The sequence below is a fragment of the Trifolium pratense genome, linkage group LG5 (assembly GCF_020283565.1).
Source record: "Trifolium pratense cultivar HEN17-A07 linkage group LG5, ARS_RC_1.1, whole genome shotgun sequence".
NCBI lineage: Eukaryota > Viridiplantae > Streptophyta > Magnoliopsida > Fabales > Fabaceae > Trifolium > Trifolium pratense.
Window position 1 is genome coordinate 26,351,467 of NC_060063.1, and position 23,615 is coordinate 26,375,081.

Below are 23,615 nucleotides of genomic sequence, written 5' to 3' on the forward strand. Positions count from 1 at the left end.
ATAATGAGAATAAACATAAACATCAATAGGCTTTATATAATGCTTGAATTTCATACAAGAAAAGTACAAACAAAGACAAAGCTTTTCAATACTACTATATCTAGTTTCAACATCATTAAGGACTCTACTTAGATAATAAATGGTCTTTTCTTCGCCATTTTCGTCCTCTTGGGCTAACATACTACCTAATGTGGTATCAGATGCTGAAATATACAACTTCATAAACTTATTTCTAATTGGTGGCATCAGAGTTGGAGGATTAGACAAGTATCTTTTGATTGCATCGAATGCTTCTTGCTGATCCTGCCCCCAAGTAAAAACATCCTCTTTCTTGAGTCGAAGCAATGGTGAAAAAGCTTGAGCTTTACCACTTAGATTCGAAATGAATCTTCTCAGAAAGTTGATTTTTCCCAACAAGGATTGAAGTTGCTTTTTGTTTGTTGGAGGGTTAGTCTCCAAAATCGCTTTTGTCTTGTTTTGGTTTATCTCAATGCCTTTTTTATGCACCACAAACCCAAGGAAATCTCCTGCATGTACACAAAAAGCACATTTTAATGGATTCATTTTCAATCCATATTTTCTCATTCTTTCGAATGACTTTTTCAAGCAAACCAAATGATCATTTTGTGATGACGATTTAACAATAATATCATCAATATATACTTGCATAAAAGTATCTATAAAATCATGGAAAATTGAGTTCATTGCTCTTTGGTATGTGGCTCCAGCATTTTTCAATCCAAACGGCATTACGACCCATTCATAGGTACCCAAAGCCCCTGGGCATCGAAAAGCTGTTTTTGCCACATCTTCCTCGGCGATAAAAATTTGGTTATATCCAGAATACCCATCTAACATGCTAAGATATTCGAAACCTGCTGCTGAATCTATTAACATTTCTGCTACAGGCATCGAATATTCATCTTTAGGGGTAGCATTATTTAAGTCCCTAAAATCTATACATATTCTAAGAGAACCATTTTTCTTAATGACAGGAACTATATTTGCTAACCATTCGACATACCTAGCAGTCCGGATGAACTTGCTTCTCAGCAGCCTTTCAATTTCCTCCTTGATCTTAGATAGGATTTCTGGTGCGAATCTTCTTGGTGATTGTTTAACTGGTTTCTTGTCTGGTCGAATGGGTAATCTATGTTCGACCAAATTTCTGTCTAAACCTGGCATTTCATTGTAATCCCAAGCAAAACAATCTTTGAACTCTTTAAGGAGTTCGACCAGTTTATCACGCAAGTCCTTTGGGATATTGGCACTTATGTACGTTGGTCTTTTGATAGAGCCATCTCCAATATCTATTTCTTCCAAAGGATCTTGGGCCTGCATCTTTTGACTGGAACTGGAAGGATCTTTCTCAAATCCTAATGGTTCTTCATCATAGATGCAGTCCATTTTTTGAGTCATTGGCAATAATTTGCCATTTACACATTTGTTGGCTTCGATAGCCATATTTTCTTGCAGCATTGTGGCTTCTAAAGCCATCTTTATCTTGTTTTCGGCCATATAAGCCGAAATCTTGGCCCAAGCATTGGGCTTAGTCATCGTAGTATTCTTCAAGGTCCCACCCAGTTGGGCGGACTTTGCCTTCATCCACATGTGGACCTTCGTCTATCTCCTCTCTCTCCCAAATGAATCCATGAGTTGGATCCAATTTGACAGAATGGTAGACATTATCAGCAGGGGCATAGGCATATCCCTGTTCAGTGCATGGCGATATATTCGCCAATTTCTTATCAAATGAATGCTTGGTTATGTGGTGTGTTTCAGCCCTAAAATAACTTTGATCGGCTTCGATATTTTCTACCACACCATCATCTCTCCAAATACTCACTCTCTGATGGAGAGTCGAAGGCACTGCTCCAACACCATGTATCCACTCCCTTCCTAGAAGCAGATTATAATTGGCCTTCGATGCTACAACCAAAAACAAAGTTGGCCTAACAGTGCTGCCAACTGCCACATCGACTTGAATTGCCCCCAGCGAGAAACCAGTCTCACCTTCGTAATTCGAAAGAACGATGTTGTGAGGGTGCAAGTCAGTAGAGAATTTACCAATCTTGGTAATCATGAATTCTGGCATCAGGTTTACCGCTGCTCCTCCATCAATCAACACTTTGTTGACCCCCACATTGTTTACTTTGGCCTGAATAAAGAGGGGTTTCAAATGATTCTTCATTCCCTCAGTTGGCCTCTCAAAATTGGCCATCTGTTCCTCTAAGCAGCCATTATTCATTACATAATAACACATTGGCTTGTGCAAAGCCAATTCAGACTCATCGAACTCATCCTCCCCTTCAGTCACTTCTGACCACACGTCATATTCAGCAGGGAGGATCGAAACTACGTTCACCAGCACATCAAACTCGGGATCTGAATCGAGGAGATCCTCATCTTCCATGTTCTCTCCTTCAAACTCATTCTCAACCTTTTGATCATCCTCTGGTTGAGTCAATCTTTCTTTCAGAGGCCTTCTAGTAACTTCGACAACCTGTTTTCCTTTGTTGTCTTCAGTCTTTTGAGCCTCTTGAAGGGAGAGCCTTTGTTGGCGCTGATGCCTACGCCATTGTGTGCGGGTCATGGGATTCTTTCCCTTGTAATTGTTTCTGTAAGCATACTTCTTCGAATCAACAGAATGACTCGAACTTCCCTTGTCAACAGAATTTCTGACAAAGTTTGATGCATGACCATGAACCCATTTGTTCATTGGTGATTTGTTGGATGGCACAAAAGTATTTGGGTTGCCCAACCTTTGATGTATTGGTTTAGCATGCGCCATGTTCTGTTTTTTCATTGGCCTTGAGTTTGGCCAATTCTCTTTGTTTCTTCTGAATGGTATAAACTTGTTAAGGCCCTCAGTAGCCTTCTTGTCGAATACAGCACTGCACCTTGGGCAAAGCATCACCTCAGACTTGTTAAGCTTACACCTTTGTAGAAAATCAATCAGTTCCTCTTCAGCCCCAGGATATACTACTTTCATTTTCTCATAGTACTCATTCTCTGGAATAGAAACTAATTGAGCGCCTCCTGATAAGTCCATGGCATCGATCATCAAGCATTCGACCGGTTCCACATAGGAAGCATCCGATATTTGTAGTGGATCTTCGTCAATTTTCATCTTTTGTCCGGATTTATCTCCAAACTTCAACCTTCCATCTTTCAAAGCCCTTTGAACCAGATCCCTGAAAAGAACACATTGTGAGGTTTTATGACCCAAAAAATTATGAAATTTGCAGAAACCTCTTTTCTTTTGTTGTTCAAGGGGAGGCACTTTCAATCCCTTTGGAACAACAATTTGGCCATCAGTAACCAACAAATCGAATATTTCATCACATTTAGTTATATCAAACGAATAGGTCTTAGCAACAAATTTATCATTCTTGGGTTCGACAGGATTTTTTCCATTTGAAGGTTTTAGTAATTTGCAGACATAGGGAGGGCCAGGTTTTAATTCGGCCACATTAATTTCATTATCCTCTATGTCTCCATAGTTTATTACATATTCCTCATCATCATCATCTATAGTTTTGACATAAGCAATCTTTTCTCTCTTCTGAAACTTCGATGATCTAGCCTTCTCAGCCTTAAGGCGTTCGACCTGTCTTACCCTATCCGCTAATTGTGCCATGTCTCTTAGATGTTGTGTATCTAATTTCTTTCGAATTGAATAATCTAGGCCTCCAGCAGCCATTTCAACTAACTCATGTTCAGGCACTTGAGTAAAACATCTGGCCTTAAGTAGCCTAAATCGATTCAAATAATCATCTATGGACTCTGGTGTCTTTCTCCTCACACTGGCCAATTCCTTCAAACTAATCTTAGATTGGCCCATATAAAACTGTTCATGAAAAGCCCTTTCCAATTGAGTCCAATGCTGAATCGAACGGGGGGGAAGAGTTGTGAACCAAGTGAAAGCATTTTTTGTAAGGGAATTTGGGAAATATTTCAACCTTAAATTTTCATTATCTGCCAAATTTCCTGCTTCGGCAAAAAATCTTGCCACATGTTCCACTGTTGACTCAGTTGTGTCCCCAGCAAACTTCGTGAATTTAGGGATTTTCCATCCCCTTGGCAATTCAGTTTGTAATACATATTCAGATAATGGGGAAATAAAGTTCGGCCTATGTAGGCCAACATTGAAACCGTTTTGAGTTAAGATAGTTTCGACTAAATTTGCCAAGTTATCTTGTTGCGCAAAATTATTTCTTTGCACATTTCGAATCACTTCGTCAGCATTCTGATTTCGATTAACCAAAATTACTTCAGGCTCTGGCACATGGTGCACCACTGGAGCCGGCGGTTCCTCTTGTACCACTTGTGGTACTTGATTGTTTGGAACTTCATTGTTCACATGAAACCCTTGGTTCTGAACCTGTGTTTGGTTTCGAATGGGCTGAAGGTTTTGGTTAGGCATTGCAGGAGTACCAAAGAAATCTGCAATCCGCCCCATCTGATGGGCTAGCAACTGATAATTATTATTTGTATTGTTGATTAAGGGGTTCAAAATAGTCCCCAATTGTGAAGTCAGAGTATTAACCATTTCATGATTACTCTCGTCCATTTGTTGTCGAAAGGACATCATAGTTACATTGGTTAAATTTTGTAAGGCAATATCTCTGGTCCTATTTCCCACAACAGAAGCTGCTGGGGAAGGCATGGTACTCCTGTCAGGATTTGGGTTAGAATTATGTAAGCCTGCCATCAAAGAGTCTGGCATTCCTAATCCTGATTGGTTCAGCAAAAACGATCGAATGGGGCTCCTTACATCTTCAGCACCAGGCTGACTGCCCCCTATACCATGTGATACTAACGAAGATATCGACCCAGATACAGTCGAACTCGTTGAGGGCATTGTTACCCCTATATTCCCAAAACTGACTGCAGGAACGCTCGAAGCAGATGTTCCAGAGCCTTGGGCCATGACAGTAGCGTTACTAATTGACGCTTGTGTTGGCTGTCCTTCAGGATTTAGGACATTGTTGCTATTGTTTTGATTGTTATTTGGTGGTCTAACCATTTTTGATTTAGATTTAACACTAGTTAAATTTGGTAAAGATTTACCACTTCTCAAATGCATACAAAATCAAAACACAAACTATAAACACTAACTGTCTTAGTATTTGTAAAAGGATTTTTAGAAAATAAACTTCTTTCAAGAATATAAATTGCACAAAACAACCCGTCCCACTGGGCGTGCCAATTTGTTTACACTGATTTTTGGTAAACAACCGCTAGTTTAAATTAATTACTTGAGAGATCAACTAGTAAATCTCGGGACAATTGTTCATGCATTTCGTTAAAGGAAATTTGGAAGTTTATCTTTACAGGCATCCTTATTTTACAAAAGAACATGTTTAATTTCTGAAACATATGTTAAATATAATTAAAGCAAGTTCACTCGAACGAGGGAACTAATGAAAAGCAGAATTTATAAATGCTTTAAGAAAATAAAGACTTATGAAAAGTAAATTTGCATTTAGAATATAAAAGTTACAAAGAAATTGAAAAGGTTCACCGATTCATACATCTTTCTCGAGTAACTCGTTTCTCGCCTTAACATGGATACTTTGAGTGTTTGAGATTTTGTGTAAATGAATTGTGACCCCTATTTCGACTATACATACTTCTATTTATAGAAAACTAAGTAACGTCTACTTTAACGTTAAACTCCTAAACTTCAGCCACGCGTCCTTTTGTATTTGAAATGAACCAAGGCCTGTAAACCGTTGTAACTGTCGAATTCGAATCATACTTAAATGATGAAAAATACTCCAAGTCCATAATCCCTGACTACTTCGATTCATTGGCTTCCATCGAAACAACCTGTAATCTCGAGCTATGAAGTTTCTCATTAGAATCCTCTTGTTCTTAAAGACATTACCCTTAACCTTCATTTAAACGATGAGAGAAAGAATCTCTCTTGTTTTTGAAGACATTAAAAACTAAGGCTACTTAAAGCCATTCTAACAGGTTTTTATAGCCATAAATGTCTTTGAAACTAAAGATTATAACATATTTTACCTTGAGCTAAAATATGGGATAACAGCTTGTGACATAGATTTAATAAATGCCAAGTTCCAGATGTTACATAAATTATGTCGGTGTCCAAGGGAATGTAAAGTTGTCGTATTTGATTGACAAGGGAGGCTATTAAATATTTCTAAAATCGTGTTACCTCAAGTGAAGAGCCTTTTATATTAGGAACTCGTTATTTTTATTTTTCTTTCCTTGGTTAGGTTTTTGTTCTTACTTTTTTCTTCAATAAATTTTTAGCTTTATAAAAGAAAACAAACTTTTACTTTTCTTTTCATTTTCTTACCAATTGTTTATTATTTTAGTTATCTCGATCCCTATCATTTTCTAGCAGTTGTTTATTAAATATTGATATGATGCATAGCTACACCTACATGGATCAAATGATGTAAATTCTGAATTCATGTTTTTAAGTTTGTCACTAGTGTACTTCTTTTGGGTATTTTGGCCAGGGTGAGAAAATGCCCTAGTGGTCCACGGCTGAGAACCGTAAAATTAAGAAGTCTCGCCAGATTCTAAGATGCAATATGTTCACACTAGATTTTGCTCAGTCACTCACTCACCTACCTCTCGTTTTCGAGTGAATATGCAAATTAGTTTGTTAAATTGTAACCATCGGTCAAAATGCTCATGTAGTCTCTAGGTTGTTCTTGTGGTGATTGTCGTTAAAAGTCAGTGTGTGCTCTAATTCAAGCCCTTGAAAGTTGGTTCTTTAATGGTAACAGAACATATGAAGTGATTGTATGAAGTGTCTTGACTTGACTTTAGCAGTCTTATACATCATACTGATATGTGTGTTCTTGGCCAGGCTGAGGATTGTATCATCGGTTAAGGCAAAGAAAGCCAACATATTGAACAAAATCAGTGTCTAATGTTATTAAAGGATACTCCAGCTACACTTCAGTGAGTGGAGATATCCTTATCTAGGCTAGTCTCTAGGATATCTAGAGTATACCCTCACACATAGTAATATTCTCTTGTAACTATCTCCTGAAAATCAGGAACCTTCTAACAGATTCAGTTAGGCTAGTTAAGCTTACAAGAGATCTATAAATAGATCTCACGCGGATTGTAACAGATTTAAATTTGATAATTGCAAAAACTGAAAAAGATTCAGTTGAATCAGTTTGGAATTCTCTCTCAATATTCATGAGTTTATCACAAAGTTAACAAATATCATTAGTGGTGGCATGTTTGTTTTTAGGCTTAACTATACATTTCGTCCCTTACGTTTATTTTAGGTTTCAATTTGGTCCCTTACGTTTAAAAAGTATCAATTTGGCAGTCAATTTGCATACGTGGACTGACACGTGGCACTTGGACACGCTGACACGTGTACTGTTCAAACGGTGTTAGTGACAAAACTAACGGAAAGGACTAACTTGAAACTTAAAATAAACGTAAGGGACCAAATTGATACTTTTTAAACGTAAGGGACCAAATTGAAACCTAAAATAAACGCAAGGGACTAAATGTGTAGTTAAGCCTTGTTTTTACAATTCTGACTTTGTTTTGACTGGTGGCTTTTATTATGAGATTATTGAAGATGTTTCACAAAACAGAAATGAAGTACAGGTCACTGCACATGCCAATTTTGGTCCTGGCTTCATCTTTGGCTATAGTTATTCTACTTTGTCTAGGTCTGACCAGAATAAAGGTTGAGACGCGGCCTGAGAAGTTATCACATAGCTTCTACACTGAGAAGGTATTCTACTTTGATTCTTTTAAACATCCCTTTGTTTCGTACTTATCATTTTATGGATTTAATAAGGTGGACATTACTGTTTGAGAGTTGTTTTTAATCGGGTAAATTCGTTGGTTGAAAAATCTTCTGGTGAGTGTGTTGACAAGTACTATGAACTATAAATTTTAAATTGAAATGATGGAATACAAAAATTCATGGACAGGGAAGGATTTTTGATATTTTGTTAGTTATTAATTTATTATGCTTTAGTGGGTTACAAGATTTCTGAACATTTCTCTTTTACCTTGTACCTATTGACAAAACTGTTGGTATAAAGAACTCGTTTTTCTTTATTAATTTAAGGGTCATGCTAAACAGTGCCCCCGGGGCACTTGTTAAGCATACCTAAAATGGAAATAAAAAATAAAATTTATATTGAAAAGACAATTTTTTGTACTTTTGAGGCATTGAATGCACGCATTTCGAGACAAAATTTCTATTTTAAGATGCTTAACCAGTGCCCCGGGGCACTGGTTAGCATTTTCCTTAATTTAATTCTCTGCCTTAATACATTCTTTGCCAATAAAACATGAATCGATGAAGCCATGTTGTGTGTAATTGTTATCCACACTAAACACGCTTGTCATTTTTATTTTATAGATTTTTGTTAATATCATTTTGATCATCCCAACAAGTCAACACTATTCTGTATTATGCAACATAAGGCAATATGTAATCATCTTCAAGCAATTTTATTGCTCATTTATCTTGTTAAATGACATGGTTGTTTTACTTGCAGCTCACACTGGAAACAGTTCCAGATCATGTAAATAGTACATGATAGAGGCCCGAGTATGAGAGATTGCCTATCAGGTTGATGTAATTCGTGCTAATTATTCTGTCTTGATGGTATCTCTCCAAGACATTTAATAAGAAGCCACTTATAGTGTCGTGCAGGTATATTATTTATTGTTTTTCAGGCAGAGAACTTGAATTCAATTCATTATTATTATTCGTAAAAATTTGCATGATTTTACCATTAAGATAGTAGAGTTCATCATCAGTGGTTGGACATGTATGAGAAGATCAATAAGGAGGGTAGACTAGATGGAGGATAGCTCCATAGTTAAAGGTAGAGGGAAACTACAGAAAACTTTAATTCAACCATTAAAATAAATTTTGATTTAAGTGGTCTACCTCTTAACATGATTCATGATAGAGTTGTTGAAGTTATGTGATTTTACATAAAAGAAGAAGAAAAAAAATAATAAGGATTTTGAATATTATAATGCTGTAATATGATTGATACTTAGTTACTTACTTGATAATGACTTTGATACAAAAGACTAACACGATCCCTATTTATAGGATATACAATTAATATTTTGTTAGATTATTGTATCTCAAGGTTAGCTTCATACGTTCAATATAAGTTTAGAGACTAAATATATGGTGATATGCAAATTCTCTCACTTCAATAGGCTCACATCTTCTTGAGGACGAGGACGACCAACAAGATTTAAGACACTTCATTGCCAAGAATTTTGAAGATGTTTTTTTTTTACACATTCAACTTGGTCCTTTCTCTTCTTTAAAATCTTACACAGCTCACTTCATTGCTTCTCCATTCTTTGAAAGCCTTAGAGTTAGAGTGGATGTACCAAACTCCTATGTATCTGCTAAGAGTTCTAAAGATGTTCTGTTTGAAAAATAGAATTCTAAATTCAGGTAATGTTTAAGAACTTTGTTGTCCCTTTACATTATTAGTCCTTTTAATTCAATAAGTACTATTTTTCTATTCCATTAAGGTCTGTGTGGATTGCCTTATTTGATGTTGTATACCGACAATACACTTGCGAGACTGTTTGTAAAGGCTTATGGAAATAGTTTATGACTTGTTCGTAAGTTGTTTTCAACTTATTTCTATACTGATATAAACAAACACTTGTGACTGTTTGTAAGAGCTTATGGAAATAGTTTCTGACATGTCCATAAATTGTTTTCAACTTATTTCTTTAAGCTCACAAAAGTAGCTTATGAAAACATTTTGAGTCTGTTTGGGTTGACTTATTTGAGCTTAGCTATGGAGAAAACTCTTATGACATTTTCATAAAAAGTTTTCAGCTTATTTCTATAAGCTCTTCAGAATAACTTATAAAAAAACTTATAGCTTTTATGAAAATATTTTAAATTTATTTTAAATTTATTTTAATCGTTTGTTATAGAAATATCTTATACATAAGCGCTTATAGTTCTTTTTAAGCTTTTGTATAACAAATAAATGATTTGTTTCTCTTTATGATTTTTCAACAACGAGCAAGGTAATTAAAATCGGACCGGACATCGAACCGGTGAAGGCCCTGGTTCAAGGTTTAAAGGTCGGACTGGGGTTCAACCGGTATTAAGTAAATATAATTTTTATATTTATAAATATTTAAATAACATAAAATAATAATAATAATAATAACTAAAAATAACAAATTTTCATTTTTTGTACGTTAACATATTTTCATATTTATATAGTACTTTTTTTAGTTTTATTTTTCATATTTATAAAAGCATAAAAAAAGTTGCTTTTATAATGTCTTTGGTTTCTTACTTTCTTTGATTGATACAGTAGAGAAAGAAATGCCCCATTTTTTTTATGCAATTGATACAAGTTGCTTGTTGGAAATATAAAATATTGATCAACACTCTAAGATGAGATCTTGCTTTTTATGAGTTGCTTTACATACCCAAATACAATTTCTTTGGATTCATCTTCCTCTATTTCTTGTCATGGAAAAGCAATGAATTTTGGTGGTTTGAGATTTTGCCTTTGATCTTTCTCAATTAAAAATAAAAATAAAAAAAAACTACATCGTTCTTTCTTGATCAAGTTGATTATAGAAAAGAAAAAAAAAAAAGAGTCCAGAATCGTCGGACCGCTTGACCAGGCTGGTTTACCGGTTTTTCGCGGTTCCGCGCCGGTTCGAGTGTTTTTTCCCCGGTTTTCAGGCCTGACATGACCGGATACATGCTTGGTTCCCGTTTTGATCGGACGGTCCGGTTTTGATAACCTTGACAATGAGACACTAGAGGACTGTTTTTAGTAAGATGGAAGATTTATCTGAGAAAGAATTTTGAAGCTTGTATTAATGAGCTTAGGAGAAGTATTTCAAAAGTTACGTTATGATTCTCAATTCAAAGTGTCAAGGTTACTTAAGAATAAACAACTATACATCACCAGAAATTTTGGATTTAGAAGATCAAGTTGAGGGACTTGGAATGCATACAAGGTGTGTTATCCCTTCCAACCGAATTTTTTTCATACGTATAAATCAGAAATCGAACTTTTGACCACATACTTGAGGGGATCAAGACTCTTACTAATTTGACCAATTCATTGTTAGTATCAAGACATAATTGTGCCTGTGAAATTGCTACCACACTTTAAATGGTTGTGGCAAAAGTGTAATATAGTCGTGGCTAAATTTAACGACACCAGTATAAGTCAAAGTCACCCTCAATATTTACGTGGCAAAAAATGTTAGCTACGGTGAAAGTAATGCTTAGCTAAAAGTCACCCTCAATATGCTCTTTGTCAATAATTCTTATTATTATTATTATTATTATTATTATTATTATTATTATTATTATCTTTTTCAATAATATTTTTTTATATATATATTTGAAAAACTAAAGTTTTTTTTAAAAAGAAATTTTGTTTTTTTTTACGATAAGAAACTTTAAACAGAATTTGTTACCAATTTATTTTTGTATAAAAATAAATTTATTTGAAAGAGTGCAAAAAATAGAATTTATTGGTGAATTAAGATAAGGGTATAATAGGAAGATAATGTGCAAAAATCCACTTTCTTAATTTAGTGTTATCATTCTAACTGAACACTTATAAAAAACGGAAGGAGTAAAATATTAAAATTGAATTAATCACCACAAGAAAAATTTTAAAATATTGAAATTATTTACTAACTTTCAAATATGACACAAAATACCCATGAAAGTGATGACGTGTCAAATTATTAAGTAGGGGTAATATGAGATTTTCAAATGTATCTTATTTTCTTAGGTCCCTGTATTAAATATATATATGAGTACGAATATAGTCCCGTAAATTTTTTTCCTTTCATATATCAGTATAAATATAGGTCCCGTGGATGTTATAAAAGAACAGACAAACTTATTAATTTGAATAAAACACATAGGTCATGCATAAATAACACAAAAATTAGGCAATAGTATTAATATATGACACAAAATATTAAACCGGAAGTAACCACCTAAAGAAAAATATTAAAATATTGAAATTAGTTATTAACTTTCAAATATAACACAAAATATCCTTGAAAATGATTGTGTATAGGATATATCGATGCCTAATTAATAATTAATTTTTATTTAATAAAAAAATTGAATTTTTATAAAGTGAGGTAATTTGAATTTGTGTTACATACAAAAAAATTTGAATTTTCAGATAAAAAGAAAAAAATCGTGGGAGAAGTAACAAATAAAGTGGAGTTTTGTGGTTACAATTGGGGATTTAGCTCATATTGATTATATGTTGATTCCAAAAATATAACAAATTAATTCACATGGCTTAGTGATTAATGCAATATGAAGTCTAACTAAAAGGTTAAGAGTTCAAATCCTGCTGACTGAGAAATTTTTTCGCTCTTTTCTACTCACTTTTTTTTATAAAGATACAAAATAACCCTAAATTGATTATATGTTAAAAAATGAAAAAGGGGCAAATTTGAAATTTCATAGGTATCTTCTTTTCGTATATCGTAAATTTTTATTATTTTTTTTACATAAAAATCTTAATTTGAATACTAAAAGATAGTGTATTTTTTATGATAAAAAATATTTTAAAATGATTTGAAATCTCAATGAATCCCGTTAGATTTAGTGGTGTTTGTCCTTATTTAAAGGCAACCAACCAGTGGCTGGCTGGCAGGCAATCTGAAAGAAAGAAATAAAAAATCAAAAGGGGATTAGGGTTTGCAGAGATCGAAGGTGTTACGATCTGAAACTCAATCCTAGCTTCAAATTCTTCAACAAAGCTTCATCCATCCATGTCTACTAAGTTCTCCAAGAAGCAGCCGCAGCGATTATCATCATCAACGTTGTCTTCCAAGAAGAAGAAGCAGCGATTATCGATTCCAACTCGAACAGGAGAAGAAGACGACAGCCGGGTTAGTTCCCTTCCGGACTCAATTTTATGTAACATTCTCTCCTTTCTCCCAACAAAAGAAGCAGTTGCCACAACCATACTCTCAAAGAGATGGAAACCGTTATGCCTCTCAGTTTCCACTCTCGATTTCAATCTCTACAACCTCTCAAGACGTACCATGAAAACAGCAGCCGATCTATCCCGTCTTGTAAACTCAGTCATGCTATCGCGTCACGACACACTCCCTATACAAACATTCCGCCTCAAATGTTGTCCTTTTAGAATCTGGGATGCCGACGATATCATCGAACTTATTATTTCAGCAATACAAAGAAGAACTCAAACACTAGAACTTAACATGATGTTTATTGATGTACACAACAATTTTGTTTCCAGCCTATTCACTTGTAGGACGCTTACTGTTCTTAAGTTAAAAAATTTAACCATCCGGGAAGACATTCCTCAAATAAATAACAATATATCACCGCTCAAAACTCTTCATTTGGAGACAGTTTTCTTTGTAACTCATACACACCTCATCAACTTTCTCTTATCTTTTCCTCTTCTTGAGGAGCTGGAAGCAAATGATGTACTTATAACTCCTCCGACGATATTTGTTCCAAAAAAAGCAGACAAGGTCAAATGCTTGTCCAATTTGGTGACAGCCAAGCTTTCTGGTAACGAGCTTATTCCTTTATTCTTGCTCTCTGGGGCACATACAAGTCTCATCATAAAGCTAGTAAGTTGATAGTTTGATTTGTTTGATTATTTTACAAAACAAGTCACCGTAGGCAATATGATTGATTTTTTAATGTTTGATTTGCCATTCATGCAGACACGGCCCTGCTTTGTCGAAGTCCCTGTTTTTTACAATCTAACTCAATTGGAGATATTCTCCGACTTAAAGCTTCAAAGTTGGCCTAAGAAGTGGATTTGGATTCTTGAAATGCTTCAAAATACTCCCAAGCTTCAACATCTTATCATTCACGAGGTTTCACATGTAATAATTTCATTCATTTCCTTATATTTATTTTGTTTAACTCTACCTATACATATCATAACTTAACTTTTCTTTGCTACAGGAGATAGAAAATGGGAATGATCATGAGGAGGAGTACAGTTGGTGGGAGGACCCAAAGATTGTTCCCGAATGCCTTTCATCTCACCTCAAAACTTGCTTGTTTAGGAATTATAGAGGCAATAAGTGCGAGCTTCAATTTGCTGAATATGTTATGCGCAGTTCAAAAGTGTTAATTAACATGACAATTCACTGTGCCTGTGACATATATTTAAATGCCAAGTTCCAGATGTTACAGAAATTATCTCTGTGTCCAAGGGACTGTAAATTTGTATTTGAATGACAAGGGAGGCTAGTGTGTGTGTGTGTGTGTGTGTGTGTGTCTATATATATATATATATATATATATATATATATATATATATATATATATATATATATATATATTGTTAGATACTAGTGCGAGTCGGTGGTGTTTGAAAGACAATAACTCTTCCTTATTTGTCTTTTCAATTATGTATAAACATCCATTATCTATAAACTGTTACTGATGATAATATACATCCCAACGCTGTTCTTGACTTGGAAGTATTGGAGAATTTTTTGAAGGATAAAAAGCATTTCTAGAATTGCAGAATTTGAAGGATAATATACAGATGATGAAGAGACAACGGCAGCTGTTAAATATTTCTAGAATCGTGTTACTTCAAGTAAAGAGCCTTTTATATAAGTGGATCCAGAGAGTATCACTCCGGACTTGCGGATTGTTGGTTCCTGGAGTGACGCAGTGACAGCTCGGACTACATTCAAGATCCCCATCTTGGTGTGGTACTTCTCCCAACATCATTGCTTCTGATGTTGTTCTAGCTAGCGACACTGGGCATAGGGTGTATACCGATGAGGAAGAGACAGAAGCAGCTATTAATTATTTGAAGAGCCGTTCTGCCGCCATGGAAGAGCCTTTTACAGTGGTTTCTAAGGCTAAGAAAAAGAAACCGCAGAAGGCATTTCCGGTTTATTTTACCCGTTCTACGGGAAGTAATTTGATGTAGTATGTGTCCCTTTGTTTTCCTTTTGTAGCGTTTGTTTTTCTTTTCTTCGTTTTGTTATGCAGCTGATGCTTTTATTTTCTTGCTCTTTTTGCTTGAGAAGGTTTTGGTCCATGTCCCCCTTCTCTTTTTGTATTTCCTTCTTTTTATTTATCTATCTAGGGTGTTGTAGTTGGTTCTCCATCTGCACCCTTTTTGCCTAAAAAAAAAGAAATATAAGTGATCTCTAAGGCAGTGAAAAAAAGGTATGACAAAGGATGTTCAGCTACATAATACCTGTTCAAGGGGTAGAAAATTAGGAACTCTTTTTCTTTACTTTTCTTTTCATTTTCTTACCGATTGTTTTTTATTTTAGTTATCTTGATCCCCATCATTTTCTAGCAGTTGTTTATTAAATATTGATATAATGCAAAGCTACACACCTACACCTGCATGGAGCAAATGATATCTATAGATTTAAACCAATAAAACATTTCATGGTGTTGTGTTTATGTGTAACTATTACACATGGAATCCTTATATTAGTAAAAAAATGTATAATAATCAGCTATTTCGGATTGGTGATGTATAGTAATCAGTTGTCCATCTGATATACTGGGAAGTTGGACAGTTCTGTTTCATTTTATGTCTCTGTCTTATCCCTTGTTTTAGACTTTAGTTTCTCTGTAATTTGTTTAGGAGGATTCTTGATCTTCCTTTGTCATTTTCTGTTCATATTTGATATTTCTATTATAAAATTGATGTTTTTACTAAAGCTGTATTGAATGCCTTCTGTGGTGTTGCCATATCTCTGTTGAAAGTTATTGTTGCCATATTTCTCTTCTATATCTGACAAGATTTCTCATGTATGTTGAGTGTGATAAATGTTCTGTTGCTGTGAATATCTTAGAGTATTATCATCCACAAGAGTAAGTTGGATAGTTGCTGTGACTTCGCTTCTAGTGAGAATTTTCCTGCCTTTAATAGTTTCTGTGTTTGGATTTGTGAATAGTTTTTAGCAATGATAGAATTGTGTCATTCAGAGAGCTTCTGTATTATTTAGAGTCATGTCAATTCCGTGTTATTGTGATACTATAGCAGCCGTGAGCACTATTTTTTAGGCGTCTCATTATGGAGTCACCTCTGTCATGTCCACTATAGTGCTGGAAACGGGGATAAATCCCAACAGTTGTGCCATGACTTCATAGTGCACACAAAACCCTTTATTCCCACAGTCAAAGTGGTGGGACAAATTTTTTGGGGGAGAATACTGGGATTTCATTCCTCTTCTATTCAGGAAAAAGGGTTTGAAAGAATTGATATCCTTGTTCATTGTCCTTCATGCTGGTTTGTATGAAAACATCGGCTTCCGACACATTTGCTACCATCATTCTGGCCAAGCCTGGAGTTTTCAGGTTAAATCCTGTATTTTCTCGCTAGGCTATCTAGTCTTCTCTATAAACTCGTTTCTGAGTGTTTTTAATCACATCCTTTGTTCTTCATTTGCAGGTTCTGATCATAATCTATTCGCCTGTTGCCTTTTTGTTTGCCCAAATTATTTGGCTAGTTTTCAGTCAAGTCCTCACTTAGTTTTTTCTTTTGTTGCAATAAACTAGCGGGTATAGCTTAAAACATTTCTCACTTTCATTGATTTTCAATCACTCGTTTCTTTAACATCATTATAAGATATCAATATATACCAGCCTTCCTCCAATGCGCCATCATGTTAAACAATTTTGGGGGTCTGTTGTTGCACACTGCCATCTTGGATAGCCGTTTCTAATGTGGTGTCATAGCATTTAAGTGTCTCTAGTTTAATCTCTGCCTAATTACCAGAGAATCTAGGGTGCTTGCTTAGTCTTAAAAGTGGGGTTGGGCCTAACCCAACCCTACAAAGCTGGCTTATAAGGTGAGTGATGCCTCTACTTATCAACACTGTTTTCGGCCATATCTCATCCAATGTGTGACCCTCAATACCCCCTCCCCCACGACCGAGACTGGACATCATGAGCATGACCTGAGTGACCTGATAGCGGATGACTAAATGGATCTTGGATAAACTAATGACCATTTTACAACCGGCCCCGAGGAGATTTGAACTATGTACTGAGCTAGTATCTCAAGTGTAAATTTATCTTAATCTGTTGACCTCTTATTGGACTACCTCAAGTGTTGGTCTTTCTCTACCTCTTATTGGACTATTTTTATCTAGTGTTTGAGCCCGGCTTACTGGTGCATTTAAGGGTTTTCTCTTCTCTAAACATGGCTGAACCACTTAAGATGGCAATATAATTTTTTCTACAGTGAATTTATTACCCCAATTTTTTTCTTTCTTTCTAATTATTATCATTCATCCATTATTATATTTTATATCTGAGACACTATGCTTGTTATTCTTTATTGCTCAATATTTGGTTCCACACAGCATTGCAGTTCTTATAGGTGTAGTACAAAATTTCTCTGAGTTAGAGTCTAGAGAGGTATATTCCTATAAAAAAGAACTCTCAATTTCATTCCTTATAGGCATGTAAAATTTTTCTTTGAGCTAGAGAGGTATATAGATTACGATAGAAATTCCACCATTTCATCCATCTTGTTTAGTTTCTGTGGGCGACATTTTCTTCTATCTGTCCATTATTTCAGAAACATAGCCAAGTTGTTTATAATGTGAGACTTGTATGATATGATCTCCATTTTTCTCCTCTAAGGTTGGGTTTTGTGTCTCGCTAAATTTACGTGCAGGCGGAACCTGTGTTTTCCGTCGAACATTAGATTTATCATTTCTCTTGATTTTTCAACTTATAGAGTTCATTATTTGCAAGAAGCATGTATCACTTTCCGTAAGCTTGTCTTCAATCAAGACAGCAAGATAAAGGTTCAAATTTGATCCTTGGTAGACAAGACACCTACCTCCCGACCCTGAAACTGCCCTGTCCCTGTTCTCTGCCACGGGGAATTTTTCTCCCATGTCTGATCCCTCACAGGGATCCTGTCGGCATAAATTATTTGACAAAGGAGTCTAATCTGCTTAGCTAAAACATGTTTTTTTCAGAAAAAATATTGAAATTCAAAATCAAAGCTCATTAATGTTGCTTTGTGTTACTCGTGTGATATTTATTGACCCATCCCTCTTCACTTCGGTGTGGGAATTTTGATTATTTTCATTACAACAGCTCTTGACCTAGCAGTATCATTATTATATAATGTTATAATTATGATGAATTCCTTGATGGGTGGTTTTAAGTTCTATTTTTTATTTTATTTTTTTATAATGAGGCAATTTGGGGCTAGGCTGTATCATAATAGAAACTAGAACGTTGACTAGAGATATTTAGTGGTAATTTGTGAGGGTCGTTTAGAATGACCAACTTTGAATTTTTTGTTTTTCTTAATGCATCGATTATGATGAAGTTTGGGTTTTTATCTTGTCATATGATAAGGATTGAAATATAAACCTTAAGTTTCAAAGCTAAGACATGTGCATAGTTTCTTTACAGCAATTCATCTGTAGATTCATTTTCTTCCTCATCTTCCTTCAACAAGTGTTTTTGTTTGTGCGCACATAAAGATGCAAAGTAGGGCTAAATGTGTTAAAACAAAATTTGCTTTATTAACTCATGGCTTGTTGCTCATTGCGATCAAGGTGCATTGGCAGTTTGTATTATATGTTATAATTTGAAATGATGTTCTTCAGGCAGTAGAATGAATTATCTATGTCCCACATCAGGGAAATAATGTAAAGAAAAGAATTCAAAAGAGAACTCTATTTAGAAAAATTAGCAATATTGTTGTCCCTTTGTAACATTTCGCAATTGATCGAGTCTCTATTTGCATTTGGTGCTAATGGTTTATTCTAATCATTTAAAATATTTTGCAGCCGTTTCTTGCAGTGTCGATGTCCTTTTGCTAAGAGAAGGCATCCATTGGTGGACTCATCAGTAATTTTAGAAATTAGAAGATGCCTTGATGAAGGGCTTGAATTTCAAGGTGAATTGTTGAATTTCAGGAAAGATGGATCTCCACTTATGAACAGATTACGGCTGACACCTATATTTGGAGAAGATGATGAGATCACTCATGTCATTGGAATTCAATTATTCACAGAGGCAAACATTGATCTTGGTCCTGTTCCCGGTTCTACAATTAAGGAATCTTTTAAATCATCTGGTCGGTTTCATTCTGTGCTTTCCTCATTGCACCCTCTTTCAGTGGGGGACCGAAATGTGACTCGTGGAATTTGTGGTATATTTCAATTGAGTGATGAGGTATTGTCTCTCAAGATACTTGCTCGCTTAACTCCAAGAGACATTGCATCGGTTAGTTCGGTTTGTAGGCGATTGTATGAGGTAACAAGAAATGAAGACCTTTGGAGAATGGTATGCCAAAATGCATGGGGCAGTGAAACTACTCGTGTTTTGGAGACTGTTCCTGGTGCAAAGAGACTTGGATGGGGACGACTAGCAAGGGAACTGACCACTCTTGAAGCAGCAGCATGGAGGAAACTGACTGTTGGAGGTGGTGTTGAACCCTCACGCTGCAATTTTAGTGCTTGCAGTTGGAAATAGAGTTGTCCTATTTGGTGGTGAAGGAGTTAATATGCAACCCATGAATGACACCTTTGTATTGGATCTCAATTCTAATAATCCTGAATGGCAGCATGTCCAGGTTAGCTCTCCTCCCCCTGGTCGGTGGGGCCACACACTTTCTTGTGTAAATGGTTCTCGTTTGGTTGTATTTGGAGGCTGTGGAACACAAGGCTTGCTCAATGATGTGTTTGTTCTGGACTTGGATGCAACCCCTCCAACTTGGCGTGAAATTTCTGGATTGGCACCTCCACTTCCAAGATCATGGCATAGCTCCTGTACTCTTGATGGTACTAAGTTGATAGTTTCCGGTGGCTGTGCTGATTCTGGAGTACTTTTGAGTGATACTTTCCTCCTTGATATGTCAATGGAAAACCCTGTCTGGAGGGAAATACCAGTGACATGGACACCACCTTCCCGTCTGGGCCATACACTATTTGTTTATGGTGGTAGGAAAATTCTGATGTTTGGAGGTCTGGCCAAGAGTGGGCCCCTGCGTTTCCGGTCAAGTGACGTCTTCACGATGGATTTAAGTGAGGAGGAACCATGCTGGAGATGTGTAACGGGGAGTGGAATGCCTGGTGCTGGCAATCCTGGGGGCATAGCTCCTCCTCCTAGACTTGATCACGTGGCTGTTAGCCTTCCAGGTGGTAGAATTTTGATTTTTGGTGGATCTGTTGCGGGCCTTCATTCTGCCTCCCAGCTTTACATACTTGATCCAACTGATGAGAAGCCTACATGGAGAATTCAAAATGTACCTGGGCGCCCTCCACGATTTGCTTGGGGACATAGTACATGTGTTGTTGGAGGGACAAGAGCTATTGTTCTGGGTGGTCAAACTGGGGAGGAATGGATGCTAAGTGAACTGCACGAACTTTCCCTGGCAAATTCTGTCATCTAGATCCAGTGAATAAATTGCATGCCGTAGTGAAGGGAATGCTCATGTTGTAAAATCATTTTGAGCAGAATTGGCGGCAGAAGGTATGTGTTGGTCACGGACTATCTCAACAAGCATTGCTCTGGTCAGAACATTTGTGTATTAAGTTATTTCGACAGTGCATTTTTATGGTATGATTGGTTTTGGCTCGAGAAGAACTTTTTGAATGAGTGACACAATACTACCATGTTTGGTGTTTTTTGAGGTTATGTGAAACTTTGCCCTTCTGTATGCACAATGAATTGTTCTTCCTGAATAGATAAATAGTGTCTGATAACAAGTAGGGAATATATTAGGATAGCTTTCCCCATGTATTGTCTTTTTCTAATTGTGTAATTTAAACCATGACAATGGGCCACAAAAAAAATGCATGTTCATACATAGTAATGTAATAGGTCTATTGTATTTGTATGTATGGAAGTTTCTACTTCTGTTTTGTGCTTTTGAACTTAAGTCAGCTGACATGGTCATAATTGGGTGCACTTATTTGCCCCATTAAAACAGGTGTACAAGGTAGAGGACGGTGCAGTTTGTATTGTAGATAAATACAAGAAAATACAAGTCATTAACGTATTTCTATTATTTTAGCTAAACAATACAAAGTAAACAAAAATATTTTTGTAAAAATAATCAATTACTAATACAAAAAAAATGAAAGAAATCTTATGAAATTTTCTCAAGATCCCATATATAAGAGTGAAGATAGTATAAATAAAATATAAATGTTTTACATTGGAAACACTTATCTATTCCTTCTGGACTTCTTCTGGACTTTATATGACTTTCACTTAAAATACCAAACAAACATCTTCTAACATTTTATAGTCACGATCTTCCATGACACAAGTCGAGTTTGATACATATCCAACTCGAATCATCTACAACCGCACAGCCAATGTGATAAAATTTGTTTTTAAATCAAGGTACAATGCAAATCCAAAGGTAGGCATTCGGTTGGACAGACTGCACGAGAATCTACGTTGGAACTCGACCATGTCTCCTCGAATTTAAACTCTCTACAGATGTTGCACCGTGCAATAGTTGTATTGTATCCTCGTTAGGATACACGGAATATCTCTTACAAGAAATAGATATCAAACTATGTAGAAAGGAAAATATTGTCTAAAACATACTTGCATGTATGATATATATATCGAATATTTTACACAAACGACACAACTTTAGGATTGGTTTAGAATCTGGAAATAAACATGCATATATATATTTGTCACTTAAGTCGCTGTAGAATTCTACAGATTCATCATCATAGAATTCGTCGTCACCATCATCATCATCATCATCCCACTCATCCATCATAAAGAAGAGATCTTAGCTGTTGTACCTTCTTTCCCACGGTACGTCTCTTGTTGTTTCTTCACTCTCTCCTGCAATTTCTGAAGTCCCATGTTCATTCTCAATCTTTTCTCCTACAAATAAGAGATCATGTATCAAAGATAATTCTTTCCTCCCAATACGAGAGCTAGCTCCTTTCTTGAATAACCACGATCCAAATTACGCATTACATACTGGTTGGTTATAATCTTTGATGATTCTCATTATGATATCAGATATGTAGAAATTCCTTCGGTCCGCTTTGTTTCCTTAAATTTTCCAATAGCCTTAACCTGTAAAAGAAATTAATTGGCGTAATATCATCAATGGAAGCTGCAAATTTGAGATATTTATAATAATTAAGTGATAATCTAATACAGAATGACAGACACAGCCAAACGAGGAAGAGACTGAAGAAACAAGAAACCAGCAAGATGTAGGCGGACCAGCATATATATATATATACAGAGGAAATGTTTGTGAAATAAATAAAAGTGACTGATAAAAATGCTTCAAGTAGTCAACACAAATCATAACCAAAGAGACGAATAGTTACTTAGAGAAATATCTATCAAACTAAATTAGAAATCAGTTCTTGTTTGGATAAAAATACTTAATTAAATGCTTATAGCATAAGCGCTTATCATATTAGTGGTTACATATAAACTATTTCTGTAACAAAAGATAAAATAATGTCAAACTGTCTGTTTTTTTTTTTTTGAACAAGCCAAATTGTCTGTTTTAATATAAGCTATAACCTATTTTCATAAGCTATCCTGCAGAGCTTATGAAAATAAGTTAAAAACAACTTATGGACTTGACACAACTTCTTTCTATAAGTTCTACCAAACAATCTCACAATGCTTATGCTAGTAGATAAGCTCAAATAAGTAAATCCAAACTGACATGCAATCCAAGTTAATTAGACTGCTTTGTTAACATAATGTTTGACCACATAAATTATATTATATGTCTTATTTCATTCCTAGATATTTATAGCTAAATCAAACATTTTTTATAAGCAATATTCCCATATTAGTAATGCGTCCAAAGTGTTTTTGCTTAGAGTTCTTTTATAATGTCATAATGTATAAACCTAAGAATTATTGTTCAGATATCTCCAGGTGCTTATTGGTCTTTTCAACGGCATCGGAGATGCAAGAACACAATCAAGGATGGTATGGTTTATTATCCAAGTACTACTTTTACAATATCATAAAGAATATCCCACATATTTTTCATCACACGTTTCATTCATATTTTGTCATTTCAATACAACTAATGTATACTATTTTTTGTCATTTCAATACAACTAATGTAACTAGTATAAATTCTCATAAATAATTTACAACTAATGTAACAACCCTAAATACTATAAAAACAATAACAAGAACATGACCATTTCCCCTCAAGTCAAGTCATGCATATAGCAAAAAGTAACACAATAGAAATATTACCTTAGCAGCATTAAATAACTATCAGTTTCTTGATATATTTCGTAAAAGCATTACTTATGACAGCAAAAATGCATTAAATACCTTAGCAGCACTACCATTGGGACCTTAAGAGCATCACTATCATCATCAATGGCCACAATTAGCCAGTTTGGCAGTGAGTGGAGAAATGGTTGTTTCTTAATGCCTTTGAGATGACAGAGAAGCCATGCATTAAATTATGATGCCATACAAATCTGAAACAGAAAAAATAGCCAACAAAAACAAACATACTATACTTTACAATTGGGACCTTAAGAGCATCACTATCATCATCAATCACCACAATTGGCCATTTTGGCATCCAAGAACTAATGAGCAC

General features: G+C 35.3%; 3 protein-coding genes across 5 annotated transcripts; 2 read left to right on the plus strand and 1 right to left on the minus strand.

The window, feature by feature from the left end:
* Positions 1-1,549: 1,549 nt before the first annotated feature.
* On the minus strand, positions 1,550-4,573 carry LOC123886344. Its single transcript, XM_045935671.1, has 2 exons — positions 3,739-4,573; positions 1,550-3,660 (listed from the first exon to the last, which is right to left on the minus strand). The coding sequence occupies exons 1-2, from the start codon at positions 4,571-4,573 to the stop codon at positions 1,550-1,552; spliced, it is 2,946 nt and encodes a 981-aa protein (XP_045791627.1).
* Positions 4,574-12,656: 8,083 nt separating this feature from the next.
* LOC123884836 (F-box/FBD/LRR-repeat protein At3g52680-like) lies at positions 12,657-15,218 on the plus strand. 3 transcript variants are annotated; one of them, XM_045934068.1, is made up of 4 exons: positions 12,657-13,641; positions 13,738-13,902; positions 13,985-14,289; positions 14,375-15,216. In XM_045934068.1, the coding sequence occupies exons 1-3, from the start codon at positions 12,805-12,807 to the stop codon at positions 14,261-14,263; spliced, it is 1,281 nt and encodes a 426-aa protein (XP_045790024.1). In that variant the 5' UTR covers positions 12,657-12,804; the 3' UTR covers positions 14,264-14,289; positions 14,375-15,216. The 3 variants fall into 3 exon arrangements, with proteins under 3 accessions (XP_045790024.1, XP_045790023.1, XP_045790025.1); XM_045934067.1 differs by having other exon boundaries at positions 13,985-15,218; XM_045934069.1 differs by having other exon boundaries at positions 12,661-13,641; positions 13,738-13,893; positions 13,985-15,213.
* Positions 15,219-18,893: 3,675 nt separating this feature from the next.
* Positions 18,894-20,904, plus strand: LOC123885001 (adagio protein 1-like). The gene is given in 2 exon segments (XM_045934235.1): positions 18,894-19,500; positions 19,502-20,904. Coding segments are annotated over 2 exon segments (1,458 nt in total). The 5' UTR covers positions 18,894-18,973; the 3' UTR covers positions 20,433-20,904.
* Positions 20,905-23,615: the final 2,711 nt, after the last annotated feature.